The 25,382-nt window shown below is 38.1% G+C and overlaps 1 protein-coding gene across 1 annotated transcript in view; it reads right to left on the bottom strand.

The window, feature by feature from the left end:
* pcdh15b (protocadherin-related 15b) overlaps positions 1–25,382 on the bottom strand; it is a 265,006-nt gene that overhangs the window by 103,122 nt on the left and 136,502 nt on the right. Inside the window, exons 18-20 of the mRNA XM_072456250.1 lie at positions 20,119–20,198; positions 14,760–14,853; positions 801–929 (exon numbers count right to left, since the gene is read on the bottom strand). Of these exons, the coding sequence (XP_072312351.1) occupies positions 801–929; positions 14,760–14,853; positions 20,119–20,198 (303 nt within the window). The remainder of the gene's footprint in view (positions 1–800; positions 930–14,759; positions 14,854–20,118; positions 20,199–25,382) is intronic.

Raw genomic sequence — 25,382 nt, forward strand, 5'->3', positions numbered from 1 at the left:
AAATGTGCTGACTTTCTGTATGAAAATCTAAGTAGACAACAAAACAGGCGTATGCAGTTTTTGGGGATCCCACGGTGATGCAGATGCTGTGAGGAATTATTGATACGCACAAATAAATCATAATCTGAGATCGTCCGCAGTTTATGACGCCGCATCGAGAAAAGGGATTAGTACAAAGCGAGCATACAAAATACAAGGGCATTTATTGTCAGGCGCCATTCTAATTGTTAGATGGACTGATTACCTCAGTCATTTGTTATTGTGAAAGGTTTTTGGGAAAATACAAAGCAAACCTGAGTTTTTCAGTGAGTTTTAAATATATCTTAGTTACAATCATCTAAACTAGTTTTTGCTATGAATGATATAGTTTAAGTTAACATTGTGTTTTGTTGATGTTTTGCAGGCTTTTATCACTCCGGTGAACTAATTATAGTTTGATACACTTTGAAAACGGCATGCAAATAGAGTTCTGAACACAAGCTCTGTCCTGGTTTGAAATTATACCAATTGTGTTGAAATAACTATTGTGAAAAGACATAAAAACGACAACAACACTGCAAAACAATCCTGATTTTAGCACTTTTTATCGAGCTAGATTTGATTGCTTATATAAACTCGATTTTTCCATTAATTTAGTTGTCTTCAGGACTGTTTTAATAACTGAAAAAGGAAAATAAACCCTATTATAACAAAATTATATTCAAAATGTCATGCAAGCTTGAAAATAACATTTAAAAACACAATGTAACTGGTCAAATAAATGTAAAGATACCAACTGAACATATATTTTTCTAACGTACCTTGACTTGTCCGACGTAGGCGCTGTCCTTCTCCTCGATGACGGTGAGGTTGATTGGTAGGGAGAAATCAAACAGTGGGTCGTTGTCATTCACGTCCGTGACAATAATCTTCACAGTGGCGGTGGACGTCTGCAAGCAAAACATACACATTTACACAACTATTGCAATTTTGTCTGATGTACGTCTGTAACTGCAAATAAAAATACAAATTTGGTTTGTTAATGTCGGCTTCTGTTCCAAGTTCTGTTCCCCGGATGCTTCGTAGTATTTTACATCAAACAGGATATTTGGCTTGACTTGTGTTTAGCATATGGCTAATTGTTTTCTAGGCAGTCAGTTATTTGTTAGAAAGATTTTTAGAAATGCAGATTGTCTTTTGTGGCATAGCGTTCCATGTAGGCGAACAAAACAGTTTACCGAGCTTAGTACTCTACTAATCTCTTGCAAGTTTGATTCATAGCAAGTATGTATTCAAGATGGTAGTTTCAGTATTTGTATGTACAATAAATATGTGTGGGTCCATTCTGTAAAGATGTGCATAAGCAAAACGTACGGCTTTATCTGCAACCTAATGTATATGAATCAACCTCTAACACTAAACACTGCATAAGTTGATATAAAGGACACAAATTATACATTGTTTGCATTATTTGGCCTTTATCAAACATGCTTTTGGGTAAATGTGGTACTCATGTTTTAGAACCAAATGCCCACATGAAGTTTAAGGAGTTTCAACATCAGGAATTGACTTAGAGCCCCTTCTAGTGGCTGCAGAGGGAATTACGTTTCGGGAGATAAACAAACCTAGCTTGCTTCCAACATGCTAATGCAGCCACACAGTTGTAATGAATGTGATTTGGCATCAGAAATGCTCAGAACAAAAGCAGAAGAAGTTCTTGGAGTTTTCATGATTTTTATGATTTCACAAACTCTTATGAATCCATCTTGTTAGGCTCCCGCTGATTCACAGTCCACACCGGTGGAAAATGAGCCAATCACATGGCATTTAGGGCTCACAGGTGGGAGTGGAACCAATCACAGAGCATCATTGTGGTTTGGGCAGAAGTCAAAACGGCTAAACCAAAACAATCGTGGCGGTGCCTATTTGGTTTTTCAAAAACGTGCACACAATGGGGCTTTGTACATTTGTGCATGAGGAAGAGGACTGAGCTTTTCTGAACACTGGATTTAACACAATTTAGATTTCTCTGCTTCTTCCACTGTTATCAACGTTTTTTAACATCCTGACGGCTTTCGGCGAGAGCCTTCCTGGATTGATTCATATGAAGAACTCAAATCAGAGATACAGATTCATCTGGCGTGAGCCCAGTTACATTTAAAATGTGTGTGTTTGAGGTTTTTTTGACGCTCAGAGGGCAGAGGACTTACTAACCAGGATTTATCAAACTAAAGTGAATGAAGCTAAATACATCTCCAGGATTTAATGAGGAACAATGTGATGATATGATAAAAGCTCAATTTAGCATAATATGTGTCCATTAAATGAAAATGACGTGTTTCTATTTGTGACCATGCTGTTTTCATCTTAAGGGATTATGGCATTATAACATGTTCAGGATTTATTCCTATGTAGAGAATTTTTCTACCCAAATGTTAAGATATATGTTGCTATAAATGCAGTAATATGCTATATTTATGTCTACAATGCCATACTGTTAACATTTCACAGCCAAAACGGAGCACTGCCCATTATTTAAGATCTCTAGAGCTCATGGCTATAGTTGGAGTAATCACACTTCCTGAATGCACTTTCAACACGGGAGGAACTGAACATCGGGAGGCCACAGACGTCTTATGTAACTTTAATAAGATCATACGCCACATAGAGACTGATAGATAGAAGATACGTTGGAAACTGAGGAGAACTGAATGTGAATGAATTGAACACATGAATGGATAGCAAAATGTAGTGTTAATGTAATCTGAGGTCAGCAGTTCATGTTTGACAGTTTATGTATATACCTAGGTAGAGAATGGGAAGCACAGGGATACCATTTTCCAAGACTCCCCGACTTCATATTTTATTATCTATGCTGATAAGGGCCCGCTGCCAAGTCTTTAGTGTTGCTCATAAAGGATTTAGATGCTCGAACTCCCCTGGTGTCTGAAGTCAGTTCAGGGGGAGCCGGACTCATACCGGTTAAGCGGGAATTGAAAAGCAGCTGACCGACATTGTTAAAAGACAAATAAAGGTTGGCATGAGGTTGAAATTTGTACAATATTCTATAAATCACTGATTTTGTTAACAAGGCCCATATCAGGTTGTTTAAAGAACTCTTTGAAAACGCTGCAACTTCCACTTTGCAGTTTTGTACTACAGCATGTTTTCATCAAGTGTGTTATTTTTGACTGTGATATTTGCCTTAATTTTTTGATCAAATCAAGATGTTTTATTTATTTAGGAGAGTTGACAGAGAGACAGCACACACACTGATATGATTAATTTAGATTGAATAGTTTATTCATAATGGAAAATAAAATTGAAAACAGCCCAGTTGTTCTCTCACTGGGGCTGTCAAGTTGTTCAGGCATAATGAGACAGCATTTGTAAGCTCTTTATAATAATCATTATAAAATCATATCATTAGCAGGCACCTCCAGTCTCCCACTCTAAAACCTACAAATCAAGTTAGAAATCTCTGGGTAATAATGGACTAAGACTTGAACTTTAACAGCCACGTCAAATCAATAACATCAGCAGCTTTTTAACATCTAAAAAACATTGCCAAAATCAAAATTATAGTGTCTAAACCAGACTTGGAGAGACTTATCCATGCGTTTGTCTCCATTAGATTAGACTACTGTAACGGCCGCTCACTGGCCTCTCCAAACGAGCTGTAAAACAGCTGCAGTTCATCCAGAACGCTGCTGCTCGGGTCCTGACTAGAACCAGGAAGTACCATCACATTAGTCCTGTTCTCAGGTCTCTGCACTGGCTCCTGTGGCTCAGAGAATAGACTTTAAAGCAGCTCTGCTTGTGTGCAAGTCTCTCCATGGCCTAGCACCAAAGTACATCTTGGATATGTTAGTGCCATATGAACCATCTCGGACTCTTAGGACCTCAGGGACCGGCCTCCTGCTGGTGCCAGAGTCAGGACTAAACATGGACCGGCCTCCTGCTGGTGCCAGAGTCAGGACTAAACATGGACCGGCCTCCTGCTGGTGCTAGAGTCAGGACTAAACATGGACCGGCCTCCTGCTGGTGCCAGAGTCAGGACTAAACATGGACCGGCCTCCTGCTGGTGCCCAGAGTCAGGACTAAACATGGACCGGCCTCCTGCTGGTGCCCAGAGTCAGGACTAAACATGGACCGGCCTCCTGCTGGTGCTAGAGTCAGGACTAAACATGGACCGGCCTCCTGCTGGTGCCAGAGTCAGGACTAAACATGGACCGGCCTCCTGCTGGTGCCCAGAGTCAGGACTAAACATGGACCGGCCTCCTGCTGGTGCCAGAGTCAGGACTAAACATGGACCGGCCTCCTGCTGGTGCCAGAGTCAGGACTAAACATGGGGAATCTACATTTCAGTTTTATGCAGCTAAAATCTGAAACAGTCTTCTTAAAGATGTGAGACAGACTTCTGCTCTGACAATGTTCAAATCTATGCTAAACTGTTTTGTTTGATTGAAGGGAATTTTATTTGCACTCCTCTCTATCGTCTTTATCTGTTTTGTGATTTTTATCGCCTTTTTTCCAATTGCCTGATGTAGCAATTGTGCTCTACAAATAAACTAGCCTTAAGGGCAGTATTGTTATCATACATTTGATTTTAAACATTTTATTGTGGACAAAGTTTAAAAGACATGCATTTTCTTCAACTTATGTGTGGGAAATATTGACAACAAAAATAATGCTTTTTTAAAAAATCTGAAATGTTACCAATCCATCTAAAATGAGCTTTGATCTGCAATGGTTGATGTCCAGGTATCAAAAAAGGGAAGGGATATGACTTCATACCCTTTGTTGGCTTTTGAAGATTATTCAGCAAGTTTTTATTTTATTTTAATCATTTCTTTCTGCAGCTATTCTGCTGTTTTGCATATCTTCCAAACAACAATTTCAGTGTTATTGATATGATTCCATTCAATTGCCAATCTTTTTGGTTTATTGCTCTTTCATATCAGCTTCCATAAACTCACTTTCCACACATCACCACGTCCCTCATAATCTCACTTTCTTCCCACACATTCAGCATACTCACTTTGTCACCAGCAGGAACTACTTTTTAAAAGCACATCTTCCCACTATTCACAGTAACTTCTCTTCACAGTCCGCTCTGCACCCGGTTGTACAATTGAAATGATTTGCATTACTGAAGATGCTTTATCACACAAAAATCACCCACAGAAACAGAGCTTCATTTACCAGCACAGTGATCTGATGCTTCACCTGACGCCAGCACATTGTAGTCCGTGGTAAACTTTATAAACCCTTCTTCCCACAATGCCGAGTGGTACAGTAGAGCTGGCGGTTTGTAGGGCCCTCATACTGTGGCAGTATGATGGATTCACCGGCCAAATAGCCAATTAGGCACTTTGTAGTCTGACACTCTCACAACAGGACATTTAATAATGGGGGACAACGCTGTGTGTGTGTGTGAGCGCGCACGCATATGGAGACAACCCAAGGCCTTTGGAGTGATGCTGATTAATGGGGCCTATGCGAGCCAACTACACCCAATCTTCTACAGCCTTTCTATACGAGTATTTTCTCTCTGAGGCTCATAGCATCCTCCCATAGCCTTTTCTAAATACAGGACAGTGAAAAGTTTGTCTGAGGTGTGGGAGTGGAACTTAACTGTAACGAAAGAAATCAGCTAATTTCAACTATTTCAGCTTGTTTTTGTGAGAAAGTAAGTTATGTAAAAATTGGGCAAAACACAAAAAAATACAAATGATTTATCATACTTTTTTTAATTTTAGAATTTTTTAGACACAGGTATCATAAAACCAAGACTTAAATTAACATTAAAGAACATTTTCAGGTTCAGTGTCTAACAGGGTTGTAAAAAAGTATAAAAATCAGATACTATTCAATACTAAAGCTAAGATTTGGCCAATCCAAAACTTTAGCATAATACAAAGTACTATTATTTTGTGTTGAAAATGTCGTTATTAATTATCATTGTAGTATCAAAAGTGGTATCGAGAATAAAGTATTTTCCTTTGTATTATCACTAGTGTCTAGAACCATTGTATACTGTTTTTAAATATATAGTTACCAAAGTAGTACCTTAATGTAGTAATAACTTATATACGTTTTTGGTGTCAGATGTTAAGCTAAAAAAATTACCTATTTTGTCTTTATAAACAAAACAATCAAAAGAACAATTAAAAGAAGACATGATACATTTTATTAATGGACCTTTGTGTAAAGTTGAAGCAGATTAAACCTAGGGATGTCAAGATCATTTGGTTAATCGATAATCATGATTATTTGGGTCACAGTATAATATAAAGAACTAAACAATTATTATCATGGCTTTTTTAGAAGCAATACATTGTTTTTAAAAATACATGATGATATAAAGTACTTATTTATCAGATAAGTACAGTTTTTGTCACATTTACTATATTTTGTCATTCAGAATCTGAATAATCGTTAAATGGAACGTTTTTTTCTCACAATAATCATAACACTAAAATTTGACATTGTGACATCCCTAATTGCAGCACTGTTTTTTAATCAAATGAAATTGATTTGATGCCTAAAATACAATCTCAGCACTGGGTTTTTGAGAGCTCCCTCTGCCAAATACTGGATTTGCTTTGGCACATTTGCACATAGGTTTAATCTGTGCATTTCTCTGTAATCTGCTGGTCAATTTGTGAATAAATGTTTTATTCGGGAGATTTACATTCCCATCTCGTTTCGGACGCGTGGAAGAGGACAGCGCTGCATTGCTGGAAACCAAACAAAAACTACTACACAATTACTCATTGGAAAACAACAAACTACATCTAGACTTTTCCCATTTACTCTTCTCCTTCTCCGAGGAAATGTTGAACTCAAAATAACCCTGGATGAAACAATATCACACAATCTCTGACTCATAGTCTGACTGAACATTCCTGACTCCTTTGTCTCCATACGAAAGAAAGTTGCCTTTTACATCAGCCAGAAGTATACGCCATCAGACTCTGAGACGCTGCGACTCGTAGTCAAGTTTTCAAATCATCATTCTGTCACGAAACCCCCGAAAATGGACACTAATGGACACAACTGGAGCAACTGTCCGGTATAATAAAGGCAGTGTGGACCAAGAAGTGGAATGGAATGTGCTTGTCGAAATCACTAAAAGTTCTTGCAAAGAAACTTGGTCTCACTCAATGTGTTAAAAATCCAACAAGAATAGTCCGTCATTAGAACAATACATAATACTCACTAAGAGAAGCAAAGTGATCAAAAAATCCCAAATAAATACATACAAAATTATACAAATAAATACATTCAAAAATAAATAAGTAAATAAAAAACTAAAAAAAACTGGCTTTAGATTATTCCAGTTAAGTGTATAAATCAAAGGCATTGACTGGAGTAAATATTTAAATTAAAACATTGTGTAAGACAAAACAATGTAAAATAAACTCCCCTTGGTAACACTGGTAACATCTTCAGCAGAAATATGCTTCTTTAAATCATTACAGATCAACAAAATCATCTGAGAGTAAAAAAAACAGTTAATGTAAATCAGAAATTAATGTGCTGCTGAATTGCAAAAGGCTAAATTGACTTATTTTCAAAGTCAAATTGTCTGGGCTGCACACAACACAAGACATTTAAAAACATAACGGGAGAAAATAACTCAAATCCAGATGAAGTAGGTTGGAACACTCATTACTGAACACTAAGCAATGACACGTGCTGTGAATTAACATCTTGTGGTTTTGTAAATGAACTGCTTTCATCTTGTTCCATCAGTATTTTGAGCGTGAACTAGCACAATACGTGAAATAATTCTCCAGCGCAAATACGGGGACACATGCCGACAGCTTCATCCCTCTGCTCCATCACTTCATTCATCTCTGTATTGGCTTTCTGTTTTCAAATCTGGTAACTTACTCAATATTTTAAATCACAGAGCATTTGCAATTCTTCCAACATTATCTAAGCTACTGGAGACAATCCTATTCAATCAGCAAATTACTGGAGAGCAAACAATCGGAAACCAACACGCATTAGTCCATCACTGACCACCAACGACGACTTCACCACAGCATTTAAACTTCATTGTAGACTCTCTGGTTCACAACGGAACTTTCACGACAAGCGGCTTTAATGATCATTTTTAAAAAGCTTTCTTGGCTGAAGCCTGGACTTATTGTCACTGACTGAACTGTAGAGTGTGGTCGTTGTGGTGTCTGTGGTTGTCTGCTCTTGTCGTGAACTTTGCTGTTTCTCTGCTCTTTGGGGCGTAACAGGAACCTGCTGCAAACTGAATCAGGCCTGCTTATTATGCTTCCTGGATGGATGAATAGAAATAGAATGAATGGAAAAGGAAATAGAAGGAAAATTGAGCCTTTTCTGTTGCCTTGTGTGTAAGACATGACAATTCACTAAAAGCTTTGGAGTTTATTCGAAAAACATACTTTTTCTCTTCGGCTATTAAGCAAAAATGAGTGGTTGTTTTCACTGTTTTTACATTGTACATTGGTGTGTTCAGCACTTTGGTTTTGGAAACGAGATCTAAGCACATCATAGTTGATTTTGACAGGTGCCATCTAAATTATTCTATAGCAAACTAAATGATTCTATTATATTTGAACCAGATTATTTCAAGTCTCTACTTCAACATTGTGACACAGATGGAAACGTGCACTTACAATCTGTATTATACCCCAGACTGTGAAAATTCCATAATGCACAATTAGTCCAGCAAGAGTTAAATCAGTGTTCTTTAATCACTACGCTTTGTTCATCACTCGCTGCGTGTCGTTGTGTTATACAAATCGAATGGTGTGCGTTTAAAAAGCATGGCTCATTGTTGTTTAACCCTTATTATGCTGTTTTCCAAAGTATTCCAATAATCAAGACAATCCACAGGTTGTGAAATGAAAAAAAAAAACTGCTTACATTGATTTATTTTCTTGCATTTTTGCTTATTTATTCATCTATGCCCCTTTCTTTGTTCCTTTCTCAAACACTAGACTTTCGCTCTGTACCGCATAATGGGATGTCAAGCAGAAAAATTACACCTTTAGCCCATTTCTCAGCTCTGAAGCTTCTGGGCAGAAAGATAATGCGCTAATTGTCATGGTCCAGGGAGCAATTGACTAAGTATCCATATGTCAAAAATGTTTTAAAATTGCATATGAGTGTGCGCTACAGTAGTTACAGTAATAAGGATCTAATTTCCACCTCTCTCTTCCTCCGACTCGTGACTCCACAGCGCTGAAAGGAGTCGGGCTATTTGTTCGGGAAGGTCACCGGATTTAAATAAGGCTTCTCAGCGCACACAAGAGACTTCACCTTTACCTTTTCATGAATTGACACGAGGAGCGAGTGGGTCAGACAGTAGATGTGTTTGAAGTGCAGGGACCGCAGGATATTAGAGCTCGAAAAGGCGAAGGCGATATGAAACTCTGTCTAAAAGTGTCTCGGTAACTTTTGGTATGCATAGTTATACTTTACTGCAACTGCTTCGAATGAATACTGCAACGTCATTCATGCGTTCTAATTTTGAAGAGCCATACTTGACTTGTATCAACTCAATATGCTGTGCCTTGATTATGTTGCGCTGTAGAACTTGTATTATAATAATGACGGTAATAATGCATTGGATTTATACAGCGCTTTACGTGCATTATTCATTCGCTCCGCACTCCGAGTCGACTGACGAAAGCGAAGCTGCCAGTCCGCACCGTTCGCCCCGCCGACCACCACCGATCTCTCACTCTAGGGCTGAACCGTTCGGGAGAAACATCTCATTGTGATTGCGATTGGATAAGCGATGTGTGTGTGTAAATAGTCGGGTTATGTTCAAAGTTCACATTTTAAACACGTCCAGGGGCTTTGACATTTGACAGAAGATGAAAATATGAACGGCTAAACTAATAAAAGAATGACATTTCAGAACATGTTTGTTGAGGTTTAAACTGCAGGGTTTGCAGGTTTTACACATAATAAGACATTTGTGACCAAATAATTGAGATTAACAATAATATGCTGACAGTTTCCAGATGTAATAGATACTACTTTGTACTTTATGTAAGGATAAGTAAAACGACAATAATCTAGTGGAGAACATTGTGCATAAGTAGTGGTAATATGGTGATCATCATTGTTTATTGTCTCATCCCTAAATAATATGTTTGCAGAAGGAATTATGTTACAGATGGGATTTCCTAATTAATTTACCATTGAAATAGCAATTTTGATTTGAAAACAGACCAATTTTAAAAATAAGATGTGATGTTTACGTTGGACTTACCGTAACTTTATTTATGTTTAATCGTATTGTGCCATTATTGTTATTTTTCATTAGTATTTGTATTATTGCTATTTTCTTTTTGCTCTTAGGTCGTGTCCCCAGTTGTTGTGTTTGGAGCGTCATTAAAATGAAAAATGAAAAAAAGAGAAAAACAGAAATAGCAATTGTGCAGCCCTAACACACACCACATTCATAATAGGCAAGTATCTTACAACAACAGTGTGTCCAAAGTATCAAAAATCAAATACTAATCAATACCAAAACTAATATAAAACCAGCTAACCGTTTGAGCAAGTAAGTATTGATACTAAAAATATCACGTTAACATGACGGTGAACAATTTTTTTAAATAATCTTAAGCTTTAGCAGTACTAGAAAAAGACCACAATGTCGAGCAAAGAAAGAACTATTATTTTGGGTTGTTTTTTTGTATTTTTTTTTGCACTAGAACCGCTTTTTCCCCACCATGGCACCTGGTTTTCCCATCAAGTACAAACGAGGCACAACCCCGCTCAGCTTCCCAGGTCTAACGAGATCAGGCGTCGTCAAGGTGGTACGGCCAATTACCACCACTACGAGAAGTAAAGGTTAAACTAAGTTATTACTATTGCCAAGAAGGGTTTTCGCAGTATAAGTGTCGTCAACAGCGACGTCAAGATTATGCAGGTCACAATATAATAAGATAAGGACTGAAAAATTATAATTGTGAGAATTATAAGCGGAAAAAATGAGTCATTTCAGTTCAATTTATGCAGCAAAAATGTCCAACTCCATCTTAAGTACTTTTTATTTGGCTGTTTATGTAATAGTAGCATTACTTTTACTGATTTAATTGTTGTTCGGTCTTAGTGCTGACAATTGTGAAGAATGTAATTGTGATGTTTCTTCTCACAATAATCGTAAAACTAAAATGTGATATTTCCCCATGTGGGACAATAAAGGAATATCTTATCTTATCTTATATTGTGACATCCTTAGCTGTCCATTTAGATTTTATTTTCTTCTTCTTTAATGTACAGGTCAGTGAACCGCTTGACCAACACCGGATCTGGCAACGATGCGGCAACCAAACTGCTACCAACCAAACAAAAGCGATCTTTGAAAACAAGTACCGGTATATGTGTTTTTCTAATCATCTTCAGTGCATTCAAAGCCATTATTTTCTTCTACCAAGCAGCCAAGGCAGGACACATAGCTCTCTTTGCCAATCAGCGGAGCACAAGGAACACTGCCATGCACTTTGCAGCATTAAACGTAGCAGATGTCTCACAATTACATTTCAGAGCTAAATATTACGGTAAGTCTCGTATCGATGTTTCTGTTTCAATTTGCCCTTTCCAGAGATTAAACCCTTCAACACAACTCCCCATCAGTGGTGGAAAACAAGAAAGTACAAAATAAAAGTTAACATTTTTCAGCTATCCGTACTTTATTTAAGTACAATGGATACTTTTACTTGGCTACATTTGAGAGCAGATATCTGTACTTTCTACTGCACGATATTTTGAATGGGGAGACACTGGAGAGTACTTTTCATATGGCTTGAGGGGTTATTTTCAGCACTTTCATGGTGACATTTTGCCTTAAGGTTTTGAGTTTAAGTGCTGGCTTTGAACAAACAAAAATATAGACATAGAATTCACTAGAAAAACTGAGACTTTGATTTGAATGAATGCTTTCGAGCAAAGATATTTACAAATCTGAAGATTGAAATCGTCAATATAAATTCTTGGTCGGCAAAAGATTCCCTCACATTTGACCAAAAGTGCATTGACAAGACGAGAGAAGTAGTCCACTAGAAAATGGTATATTTGAATGGAAAAATGCAAGAATAAATTCACAATAACTTTCAACTCTTGAGCCAATTTGACAGCAGCAGCGAGGTTATTCCAGATACTACAAAAGGGGCACCACTTTATAATAACTACACTTAACAAAGCATGAACAAAGACCCAATTCATAATCAACATATAGTTTATAAGCATGATTCAGACTTAGCAACTAGTCAATTAAGGTCAGGGTTCGGAAATTATGAAATTACTACTAAGGCTGATTCATTTTTACAATGTACAACAATTACATATTAATAACAATTAAGTCTTTGAATAAATGTAGTTATTCTAAAGTTTTACCAAATAAAGGCTTTGGTCGATAAAAACACCATTGATCTATTAATCAAAAAAAATACTGTAAATTTTCAAACACGTACCTCCAAACTTATACTCAAGTCAATTTTGTCTGTGGAGTATATTTGTTGCACATGTATTTGTACTGCTAGACACAACTAGACGCTAGAAAAGCCCACTCCTAATAATGTAGTCGTATGAAGCTGAAAGTCAGAGAGCAGAGTGGAGAGAGATTGAAGGGCTCCAGCAACAGCAGCAGTAACGGCCACTGGTCTCATTTGACTTTCATGCCAAAAGAATAGTACATTTGACTTTTAAAACAGGGCGAGGAGAGGGGCCAGTGCTCTACAGACACACAGTGACCTGTTAGAAGAGGCCACACACAGCTCAATCTCACCACATGATTACAGCAGCGCCAGGCCAAAGAATGACACTGTGGCTGTGGGTTCAAGTAAGGGCTACATGCTGGTATCAAAAGAGTAAAACATGTTAGATGTGTTGTTTGTGAACTATAAGGCTCAAAATTAAACCAAATTACACACACAAGACCACAAGTGTACAGCAGTTCACTTCTATGTAGTGTATTTAAAAAGGCAGAAATAAACTCCAAAACTCAATCACAAATCTCCAGTTCTCATTCTATGTTCTCCTTTCTGCTGTTGTCAAGGTACATTTTTGTATTCACAATAAAATAATTGGCCACATTTTGGTTGACTAAGGCATAATCCACCATTAATTGACTAAACTAATGTTTTATATTGAGATAAATATCCAATAATAGAACCTTGTAAATGAAATGAGTATGGATTAGATGAATGATGTGATGTAACAAACACCTATCTGCATTATGACATGTGTTCAACTTTAATAGATTTTACTTATATTTTACATAATTGAAAGAAAAATAATACAACTCATTTTTTTCAATGAATGCACTTTTGAAATCCAGGTCTGTGGATTCTTTGAGTTTCCATGGTAAAACGCATTGATATAAATTATAATTTGAAAATGAAATGTACTAAAAATTTACATTTGCTACAGTTAATATGCAAAGTGATTATATCAGCTTATTAAAATGTCCAAGGTAACCAAAACTAAATGAAAAGTTTAGGTAACAGCTGCCTAAAGGACATTAACATTGTACACTATTCAAAATAACACATTTTCTGCACATTTGTCCCCTAGTGTGAAAAGGAAGGATGTCTCAGAACTATATGTCCTCTGCACAGATGAAACCCTGTAATCATCAGCGCGCAGGCAGCAGAGGAAATGACACTGATACTGCAATCCAGGACACAGCGATGACAAGTGTGTGTCGATGTTAACTCTCTCTGCACACTGCCCACGCAGTATAATACAGGCCAGGTTAATTACAAGACTGTATCAATAATGAGAGTGTGATATGAACCATGACTTACAGGAACTTCACAATGAAATCCTCATCTTAAAAAAAATAAAAAAAATAAATAAAAATAAATACAAGACCCAGAAGGTGACACTAATCTTATTTGATAGGGCTCAAAACTAGCAATGGGCGATATATCGGTGCCAGTATCGGTATCAGCCAATATTGACGGATTTTTTTTGCCAATAAATAGAAAAATTTGCTAATATTTCACACCATTTCTCTGGGATTGTCATTCCCAGTTTTGAAGAGGTGGGCCATTAAATTTAGCAGTAGTTGTAATAGTTTAAATAGTGGTAATGGATGTTGAAGTAGCAGTAGTTTATTTAAAAAATCTACAAAAACAGCTGATTAAAAACAAAAAGTTATATTGGAAACTTCCTAATAAGGGTATAAGTTCATATTTCTGCACTTTTGCCTCATAATCATCCATCCATCCATCCATTTTCTACCGCTTGTTCTCATAATCATACCTCAACTATTTATTTTAGGATTTTTTTTAGTAGACAAGACAGCTGAGTGTGAAATGGGGATGAGAGAGAAGGGAGGACATGCAGTAAACTGTTACAACAAATACGTTTAAAGACATGTTTTAGTATATTGCTGTTGGATGGGCATAATACACCGTGTAGTCAGACTATTATTAGCGGGATACTGCATAAAAAAAAAATATTGAGATGATCATTTTTGCCAATATCGCCCATTCCTTATGCAATAGTAATAGTAAAAGTGTAATAATACTAGTGATTGTAACTAGCATGAGTCCACCTCTGCCAATATGCAAATGTGCGACTCCAAACCTCAAAAGGCAATTCCCTGAAATACTGTATCCCCAGACTCTCTTTCCCACAATGCCGCAGCTGTGGTCTACGGTCACTTGGCTCTCTGGCTGTAGTTTGCCTTGTAGTGTGCGACTCCACTGAGACCAGGGCACAAGTTGACCAGGATGAGCAGTTATCTTTGGCATCGCGCAGCTTACCCCATCTGGCCATCCATCTGAGGCTGTAACCACCAGAGTGTAGTAATCCACCGTCTCTCGGTCCAGAGCCTTGTCCAGCACCAGATAGCCTGTTCTGGAAGACAACAAATAAGGAAGAATGACCAAAATCCCGTCATATTGTACAATCAGAAGAGTTGAGTAGCTGTAAATTGTAAGATCAAGTAAGATTAGATTAGATTATTGTTAGTTTGCATGGATATTAGTCAAGTAGAAGTACAAAGTTGTGGTCCAAGTAAGAGTAAATAAGTATTTGAGGAACCTATACGTTGCATCGGATATATAATTTGATCTAATTGGGAAGACAGAACGATGAATAATACAGACAATTTTCAAAGTGTAGATCTCAACAATGAGACGGACTAAATTATATCTGAAGATGTGGTTAAATAAATAAAAAATGTTGGAATCATTCAATATACTGTAATATAAAGTCAATACAAAGCTTTTGTCACTTTATACATTTTCTCTTGCGTCTTGTTCTGTGCAACTATAAAATCAATCCCGTAAGTAGAAGGAAACTGCAGAGACAATGATCCTTTGATACATTTCAGTGCAACTCTATAGTTATTTCAAACAGAACAATAGCAATAGCAGTATAGGCTTGTCAGGACATTTGAAAAAAAAAAAAAAACAACAACAACGACAAAAAACGACTAAAAACAGCAAATAATGCGTTTGAACAGTGCAGTGAGATTTGGCTATTGCTTCAAACCAAGTCAATTTATTATGAAAACACAAAATCTGTATCATCTTGTCAGCTCCCTGCATGTACTTTAGTTTTATTTGTACAGGAGAAGTAACAAGGGGACAATAGCAGTGGTTTGTGTGTATAAAAATGGGCATTTTTCTTTGTGTGAACCACAAGAGAGAACATATGTCGAGGTTGATAACGCTGCATAAAGGCCAAAGCACCCACAAGTGCAGTTTATCTATCATAACGGGTAATTTAGCACCAAGCTAATGATCATATAGGGATTTACTTTGGGATGTGCTTGCAACAGTAGCCCAAGAACAGTGATGTTTCTGTGTCTTTGTGAAATGTGCAAATGTACACCAGCTGGATCTATAATAAATTCAGGGCCGCTGCAAGCCATTTGGGGGCCTGGATCAGAAATGCTCAGTTGTGCCCCCCTAACCTACTTTGAACGTGTACTAATAGGGGTTTTGTGTCTGTAATACAACCTTAAGGTGACTATTTCTTATGTAAATGTCATGCATAAATCACTATCCTAAGTGCAATCTGGGATCTCAAATTAAGACTTTTTCAACAAAAATCATGACATTTTCTGTATTCTGGTGTATTTTAGATATCATATTTTTTGCCACTCATTATGTTTATCATGAGAGCCCCCCACAGTCCCTACATTTCCTTGCTCCGCCCCTGCTGCAGCATCAGTCAAAGCCCTTCTCCTGCTCTTCTGCAGAACAGATCGAGGCTCAAGAAAACACTACATGCAGCAAACTAATAACACTTTCTGTTGAATTTATGAAAACATGATTTAGACATTTGTAAGAAGAAGAAGTTGAACCATTTTGGCATCTCAAACCTCATATGGAGAGAGAGGCAACACTTGAGTCCTAGTTTGAATTGATAAAACTAAAACAGACTACTGAAAGCTCCTTTTTTAATTGATAAAACAACAGTATAGCTGCAGCATAAATAGCCATTAGTCATTCAGTCCAAACTGCCTGGTCAGGTTGGTGCCCTTCAGAGCACTAGATGCCCTTCGCAATGTGCATTATGTGCTTAATGGAAGCAGCGACTCTGAATACATTGAACATAACTCATATTTTAACTGAATTCTTGCATCGCTGCAGTAAATTGTTCAAATGTAAACTATTGTGAAAGTAAATGACTAGATTGACAGTACATATTTTTATAATTAACTATTCAATATTTTAGTTACATAATCAAATTCATGCACATCTACTTATAAGCCAAGACAAGCAATGTTCATTATGTCCTTTCTACTTTTTATTGGCTTGGATTGAAAAACAAAATACTGTATTTTCCAGACTATAAGTCACACCTTTTTTGATAGTTTTGGCCGGGGTGCGACTTATATTTATACTATATAACTTATACTCCGGAGCGACTATATGTGATATTATTTGTTATTTTCACACTTGCAACCGCATTTCATACTCCAGTGCAACTTATAAATGTTTTTTTCTCTTCTCTATTATGCATTTTTTGGCTGGTGCGACTTATAGTCCGGAAAATACGGTAATGTCATTTAGTTCCAATCTTATGTAAAATCCCCAATCCAAAAAAATCTAAGTCCAACCTATAACTTATATTTTACTTATTTACTTATTATTTACTTATATATTACTATATTAGAGACACGTGACAACAGACAAGCATTTGATTTCTCATTCATTCACTGAGGGTATTTTAGATTTACATTTTGCCAATGAAAATCTACACACTCTATAATAATAATCTTTATGTGTATAGTGCTTCTCTAAACAAGTTCCAAAGGGCTTCTCTTTTAAACACAACAGAATTACATTTAAAACACACACACAAAAAAAAATACTAAAATACTAAATAAATTAAAATACAAAAAAGTAAAATACCTTTCAAAATAGTCAAAAGGTCTAACGACATTGTTGCTTTAACTTGTAAGCTTTTAAACATGTCCGCTGAGTTGTATGAATAAACATATTCATTATATATAATAGCCCTTAAGATGCCTCAGGATGAATTGTTCAACAAAAATACACAGACCTTTTGTGCCTGTTATATGTACCGCACAAGAATGGCAGCAAAAATCAAGATCATATTTGTGCCAAAGTTATCCAATAGCCCAAAGCCATTGTTCACGCGATCATGCTGTTCTCACGCTGGGCTATTTTTCCTCTCCTGCTTGATGAGCGTATGCCAGCCCTGCACTACAAATACGCCGCAGACTGAAGCATGCCTGGGTGCTCTCCAGCTGAACTGGGGTGGTGTTTGAAAACGGGACAAATTTGGCTCAAAAACAATGGCAAACAGAATGGTGCCGTGCCAATATGAGCAGCAGCGGGGCAGAGAGGAGGAGGATTAACTGTTTTAGAGGTGTACGTGTATGAAATGCACAGGGCTTACAATGGCTGACAACGCTGGGCCCAATACAAGGCCTTATCAGGAGGTTTTTCTCTTGTTTTGATGTGTCAAAACGCCCTCCAATCTCAAGGTTTGTAGTATGATCCCACCGGCAGCAGAGGCATACTGGGGATATCTTTGCAAACTTCCACTAGGATCGAGAATATGATCCCAACCAAATAATACACAACAAATTAAAATGGTCATTAAGGTTAGAGACTTTCTAGTTTTTAGTGTGCTACTACAGAATGTGCTCGGTCAAGGGCTGAACAAACTGGAACACTCAATCATTCAAGAAACAACGTAAAGAATGGCTTATTAGTAAGTAAGTAGTGACCACTAGATATAAACATTTATACAGTTCATTATTATTATTAATTTGAGAGTGTGCATGAGTGAGTGAGCGTGTATAGAACTTGAAGTAGTGAGCACAAAAATAGACATATGAATATGTAATATGCAAATGAGTTATTTACAGGTGAAGACACTAGATACGATTGTTCTATATCTATCTAATGATATGTTAGATTTAAAGTTGATACCGAGATGATCTTACCAGTCAAATTGTGAAATGTGTGGTTGAGCTACAACCAGAAACCAGTGGATTCTGCCGTGGGGTCCTGAGTATCCAGCTTAGGGCAATAGCTGACAGAAGGTTGTCTCTGGAGGTTGTCTCTTCTTAGGCTGCTCAACAACGGATGAGGGCCGCTTGATCTGAATATTCCTTGGCTCTGAGGCTTTCCTCCGCTGACGAGAAAGCACTTGCACTGAGCCACAGATGAGGCCAATTTGAAGATTATCCGGGATCTAAATTTGTTGTAGACTTGAAAGGTTGCAACAAATGTCTTCGCTTGAGTGTTTCAGTCCAATTCACATCACGCTGATGGGCACAGGCTTACTTATGGAGGAGAGAGTGAAGATAGCTTCCTTGGTTCCTCTGGAAAGTGTTGTCTCCAATCTTATCTCTCTTCTCCCTGGTTCTCCCAAACCTCTATTGGCACAAACGTTCAATGTTAGTGTGTGAGTCTGCTGACAGAGGTGGGGGTCTGGAGCTGGAGCTGGAATTTCCCAAAACGTGCAGGATAGTTTGAACTGGTTGAATGTTCACACGACGAGTCATACGGCAACAGAGCATCTTGTGTATGCACATTTGATCCAGTGAGAGTTCTGACTTCAGCTGATAGGCTTTTAAATGTCATGGTCAAAACTATTTTCATCCAAATTTCTTCAGTCATTTGTATTTGTTGCAATGTGACTTTGAAGCTTAATCCACATTCAGAGCACCAAACATCTGCTTGTGGCAAAAAACATTGTAAATCTCTGAAGGTATGTGGACTTCCAAAAAGGGGGATGGTGAGGGATCAGCAACGAAAAGTCTAATGTCCGGCATTCACCAGGGCAAAGCTTGGTCATCTGCAGGTTGCTTACATACCTTTATGTCATTTATACTGTACTGTGTCATGGCTTGTCTGATTATGTCCTGTTGCGTATTGTCATGTCTTAACCGTGTGTCGAATACATAAATAGACTAAATAAAGTAAATCAAAACCACACCCTATTGACAAGGGCAACCAAACATTTTCCTCTGATGGTCATTTTTCAAGTTTGTAAAATTGTGAAGCTAAAAAAGATAAAATAGCTTGGACAAGTGAGTGGTGAGTTACTGTACATTGCTTAAGAAGCCAACATTTCCCCCCAAAAAAAAGTGCTACAATGACAGCAAAAACAATTAAATAATACAAAAAATGAAAATAGTGAAGCCAAAATTCCGAGCTGAACCACACCACTGAATTATTATAAATTATTTCGAAATTTTGTCAAGTTGTGTCAAGATTTACTTCCATTTTAATAGTTTGCAAATACAACATTTTAACTGGATTCACTAACTTATTCTTGGGAGAAGCTTCAAAAGAAAAATATCTGAACTAATATATTGAACAACAACCAATTGTATGTATTTATTTATTCATATACAGCATTATTTATAAAAATAAAAAAAAATCGACACAGGTGCTTTGCTTGTGGTCATAGTTACATTATTAATGAGTAATAAATGAAAAAAAGAATGAGTGAATGTGAGAACATGGCTTTTAAATATTGAGTATTTGCATGTAGCCTGTAGCTGAGCCAGGCCCTGCATAATATGGAATACTTTAGGCTGTTTCCTCTCTCAAACGCAATTTCACAAATGAGAAATGTGTGTGCCACTGCTCTCAGATGGTGCCTGTAATGTGTATAAATACTTACTTGTGCTGGAGTTGGAAATGTCCACGAGGATCTCCGCTGGTAATTTCATAAGCTATTGGATCTCGCTCCCGATCGACAGCCTTCAAAAGTAAATAGAAAACACACAAATTAGAAAACCTAATTGCACATTTTTGTCTGGATCAGCCGACAGCAAAACCACTGACAGGTGAGGAGAAATATATATTATCTCTTCATCATGGCAGCTCCCAATATATCTGCTATCATGGCAGATATATTGGGAAGTGTTCCAAAAAAGGACAATGGGTAGGCATATGCTCGTTGTGGTGGGTTTTAGATACATTTTAAAACTGCAGCTCCTGTGGGGGGCTCTGGGTCTGCAGTGGTCAATATCGATCAATAAGGCAAGTGGAGTGGCTGTACTATATTTATCTAAGCCCTTGCATCCATATAAGATATACATAAACAAGATATTGATAAGTCACTGAAAAACCACCAACCAAGTAAAAGTACCATGACTAACAAATTTCGGGAAACTCCAGCATGAACTTCTGAGTCAATAAACTTGACCCTCTCCAATTGGCCTATGTCAGGCAGCTGATGTCTTGATGCTTTTAATTGTATTCAGGCAAGTAAATTCTTGGAAATATGTCGGTGTAATCCCTCATTCGTCCAGGCGTGTTCCATAGTAGAAAAAGCTTCAGTTGTAGTCATCTGGACTCAGTTAGAAAAAATAGACGTTTCGACTCTCATCCAAGAGTCATTGTCAATGAAAGAATTTTGGTCGAGAACTCCGATATTTATACTATTCTGTGGTAAATCCAGCCGATTGGGAGGAGCCTTCCTGAAGAGGAAAGAGTTGTTTGTTTCAACAGAAACTTACCCTCTTGGTATCTACCGAGCCTATTCAACCCTTTAATGGGCTATTAGTCTCCCCTTTGTCTTCGTGAGACCCTGGCTCACCCAACCTGAGTACCTGATTAGCATTTAAATGTCCTGGTCCTGGTCCTCTACCTCTCCACGGGTTCAGGATCCCATTGTAGACTACAGGAAGATTGAACCTTAGACCTCCGTTTCTGTTTAAAGAAGGTTTTTCTTTTTTTAACAAAAATAGCTTTGAAAGAGGAGTTAAGGAATAGTATAAATATCGGAGTTCTCGACCTAAATTCTTTTATTGACAATGACTCTTGGATGAGAGTCGAAACGTCTATTTTTTTACTGAGTCCAGATGACTACAACTGAAGCTTTTTCTACTATGTGTTCAGGCAAGTATTTTAGTACAGAGTCTTTCAATAAGAGGGCTGGCTGATGAGAGTGCCTCAGGGTTGAATCCTGTCGCCACTTCTGTTTGTACTGTAAACAAATATACGGATACGGATCACCAAATATCACAATTTGCAGATGACATTGTGTCACTCTTAAATGCCCCAGATACTGAACTTAATCCAACCTTTGATGCTCATGTCAATACTTTGCACTAAAGTTGGGGATACACTACACGACTTTTAGCCAGATTTTCTTATCATTTTCAGTCCCACTTAGTCACTCTCAGTTATTTTTAGCTGAAGTCAGTTGCAGCTGCTTCAGTCCCGCAGTGTGGACCAGTTACAACTAGACTCGGGTTCGAATAGCGAAGTGTGGACCGCAAAAAGACGTGACGAGACTCCAAACTTCAAACACGTTTGAATTATAAGCCTGATTTTGGCTGTGCTCCAGTGCAGCGGCATGTTTTGTTTTTAAAAAATGTTTGTAGGCTTTATTGACAGGAAAGTAGTGTGAAATGGGGGACGAGAGAGAAGGGAGGACATGCAGTAATCGAACGACACTGCGGCAAGAGCTGTGCCACTCGACCACCGGGCAGCACACAGTGGTATCTTCACTGACTGAGCCCAGCGGCCAATTAGAAGGAGCGGAGGAGACGTTGGAAACAAAGTCCAGGCTAAAACTTTCTGTTTTTGTCTTTGCAAAGGACAATGCACAAACAATGACAGCGAGACATATGCTTAATATTCCTGCCTGAAAATCCGATTAAGAATACAGAAAGGGGACACGCACTACTTTTATAAAACCTGAGCTGAACCGATAAACACTCAGTTCAGGCTGCTTCTCTTTTCTCCTCTCAGCGCGGTGCAGCTCACGTCTGCCTCATAAATAATGTAAATGACACAGGTTTTTCTTTGATAAAATCCAAGGGAAACATGCCCAACAACTTTAATGTCCATTTTAGATCGTCCTGAGTAAGTTAGCAATACTGCAGTTGCCCAGTTATAATGATGGTCAGTTGTAGTCATCTGGACACAGTTTAGAAAAAGCTAGACGTTTCGACTCATCCAAGAGTCAATGTCAATATTGGATGAGAGTCGAAACGTCTAGCTTTTTCTAAACTGAGTCCAGATGACTGCAACTGAACCTTTTTCTACAATGGAACACTCCTGGACAAATGAGGGATTACACCGACATATAATGATGTTTAGTCAATGGAAAGACAGGAAACACAACAGGCTAAATAAAGCATTCATAAATTGCGCTGTATAATTATTATGGATTATACAATTATCATAATAAATTATTATTGATTGTAATTTGTATGATAAACGTGTCTTCGGTTGTTATTCGGAGTCGTGTAGTGTGGACCTCAGACTCTATAATCACACTCAGTCCAGTCGTGTAGTGTGGACCTCAGACTCTATAATCACACTCAGTCCAGTCGTGTAGTGTGGACCTCAGACTCTATAATCACACTCAGTCCAGTCGTGTAGTGTGGACCTCAGACTCTATAATCACACTCAGTCCAGTCGTGTAGTGTGGACCTCAGACTCTATAATCACACTCAGTCCAGTCGTGTAGTGTGGACCTCAGACTCTATAATCACACTCAGTCCAGTCGTGTAGTGTGGACCTCAGACTCGATAATCACACTCAGTCCAGTCGTGTAGTGTGGACCTCAGACTCTATAATCACTCAGTCCAGTCGTGTAGTGTGGACCTCAGACTCTATAATCACACTCAGTCCAGTCGTGTAGTGTGGACCTCAGACTCTATAATCACTCAGTCCAGTCGTGTAGTGTGGACCTCAGACTCTATAATCACACTCAGTCCAGTCGTGTAGTGTGGACCTCAGACTCTATAATCACACTCAGTCCAGTCGTGTAGTGTGGACCTCAGACTCTATAATCACACTCAGTCCAGTCGTGTAGTGTGGACCTCAGACTCTATATAATCACACTCAGTCCAGTCGTGTAGTGTGGACCTCAGACTCTATATAATCACACTCAGTCCAGTCGTGTAGTGTGGACCTCAGACTCTATAATCACACTCAGTCCAGTCGTGTAGTGTGGACCTCAGACTCTATATAATCACACTCAGTCCAGTCGTGTAGTGTGGACCTCAGACTCTATATAATCACACTCAGTCCAGTCGTGTAGTGTGGACCTCAGACTCTATAATCACACTCAGTCCAGTCGTGTTTGCAAAGCATTTTGGGCACACCAACAGGGTAGAGATCCTGAAAAGTGCCTAACCATAGGCGTAAATCATGGGGGGATCATCGGCTAATGGTGACAGTGTCCCCCCGATTCTCTCACTGACTTGACCAAACAATAAAGTCAGTTTCAAATATGCATCTGAATATTAGATTAAATCTGTTCGATTAAATACATTTTAGAATTTGTTTTGATGTTTTATGTTTCAAATAACAAACTTAGCTTCTTTTATTCACTTGCACTGCACTGTTCACTTTTTACACTACATCTGTAAATTCAACTGTCAATTTTGTGTACATTGTAAGCGTCTTTTTAAAAAAATCCTATAGCAGATTTAAATTGTTTTGTTGTTTGTTTTACTTATACAGGTTGTTTTATCTTGGTTCATTGTTTTATGTTGCACCGAATCGCCAAAGCAAGTTCCTATGTTTGTGATGTTCCTATGTTTGTTTCTGATTCTGGTTCTGGTTCAGTCCGAGTGCGCGGTACATTCACTGCTGCAGCGCCGCTGCTTCAACTGAACTGTCCACTATAGATTCATTCTCACGGCTCTGCTTTTGAAACTACCTTAACACTTGATTAAACGGGTGTTTAACTGTTTATCACTGGCAAAATAAGCGAGAGAGTGTGAGGCTGAGTAAGGAGAGGAGAGGCAACGGCTTTGAGCGAGTTGACAGTCAGTTTTCCCCAAACTGAGACTGTGCTCTCTAGTGATGCACAGGTCGGGTTTTATTCCAACGCGTCCCGCGATATTGTCATTCTCTGATCCGGCCCAGCTCGCCCCAAACCACAGCATCAACTTTTTAAATTTACCCCGATCAGCCCTGCGTCCATCAAAAACGTTGCTTATTGAAATGCAGTGTAATTTGGACTACATTTTGATTCAGTCTGAAAACTTACCTAAAAGTTGTAAACTGTTGACAACATTTAGAATCTGCACCAGAGCAATGATAATAAGTATAATGTTGTTCAAAATAATACTAGTTTTAATCATCTAAATCTACCGCCCATGATTAAAGTCAGTCAATTTAATCAAGAGTTATAAATGCTTAGCCCCTAATAACCCATTAACTTGAATGTACGCTGTTGCAACAGGTCTGTGTGTTTGTTGGTCCTTTATTTCTTAACACATCCACAGTATGATTTTGGCTCAAAGTTTTGAAACACAGCAGAGCGCATTTCAGACCGGGACCAGAGCACAAACTGGACCGAACGCCACTATTTAGACCCGTTTTGCTGTGTGGCATTTGTACAACCTGCTCCTTGTGCAGGGAATAAATAACCTTCAGCCAACAGATCTCCTCAGACACCCTGAATGGGCCGAGTTCAAGCTCTGTCTGGCTGCAGATATGGGGCCCCCAAATGTAGAACAAACAGGTACAAGACGTCTCTTATTCCTGCTGCCATTGGCATTTTAATCAACCACTTTAATCTGTATTGTATTGTTTTGTGTATTGATTGCTGCGAGTGTTCTGTACGCGTCGGTGCTGCTGCAAACCATCTTACCCCTCGGGACGGTAAAGACAGCCTTCAACCAGCCAACAGTAAAATCAGAGAGCATAGATTCATGATATATACTGTGAGTAATTTACATCTTTACGAAATACAGATATTTCACACCAGAATGTAACTTGGGAATAGCTCTTCATCCCATTTGAAGTATCTCCCCGAAGGCTTTATCACTTTTACTAAACTTTTGAGATTATTAATTACATATGCCTCTGCATGTCCAATCCAATATGCTTTAGATGTCTGCTTTTGTGCATTAACCAACTAATCATGGTTTATGTGTCACAAATATTATACAAGCTCCATTTTCGCTGCCC

Source organism: Eucyclogobius newberryi, unplaced genomic scaffold (assembly GCF_026437365.1).
Source record: "Eucyclogobius newberryi isolate DKJ021-1_F unplaced genomic scaffold, fEucNew1.0.hap1 SCAF_20, whole genome shotgun sequence".
Lineage (NCBI taxonomy): Eukaryota > Metazoa > Chordata > Actinopteri > Gobiiformes > Gobiidae > Eucyclogobius > Eucyclogobius newberryi.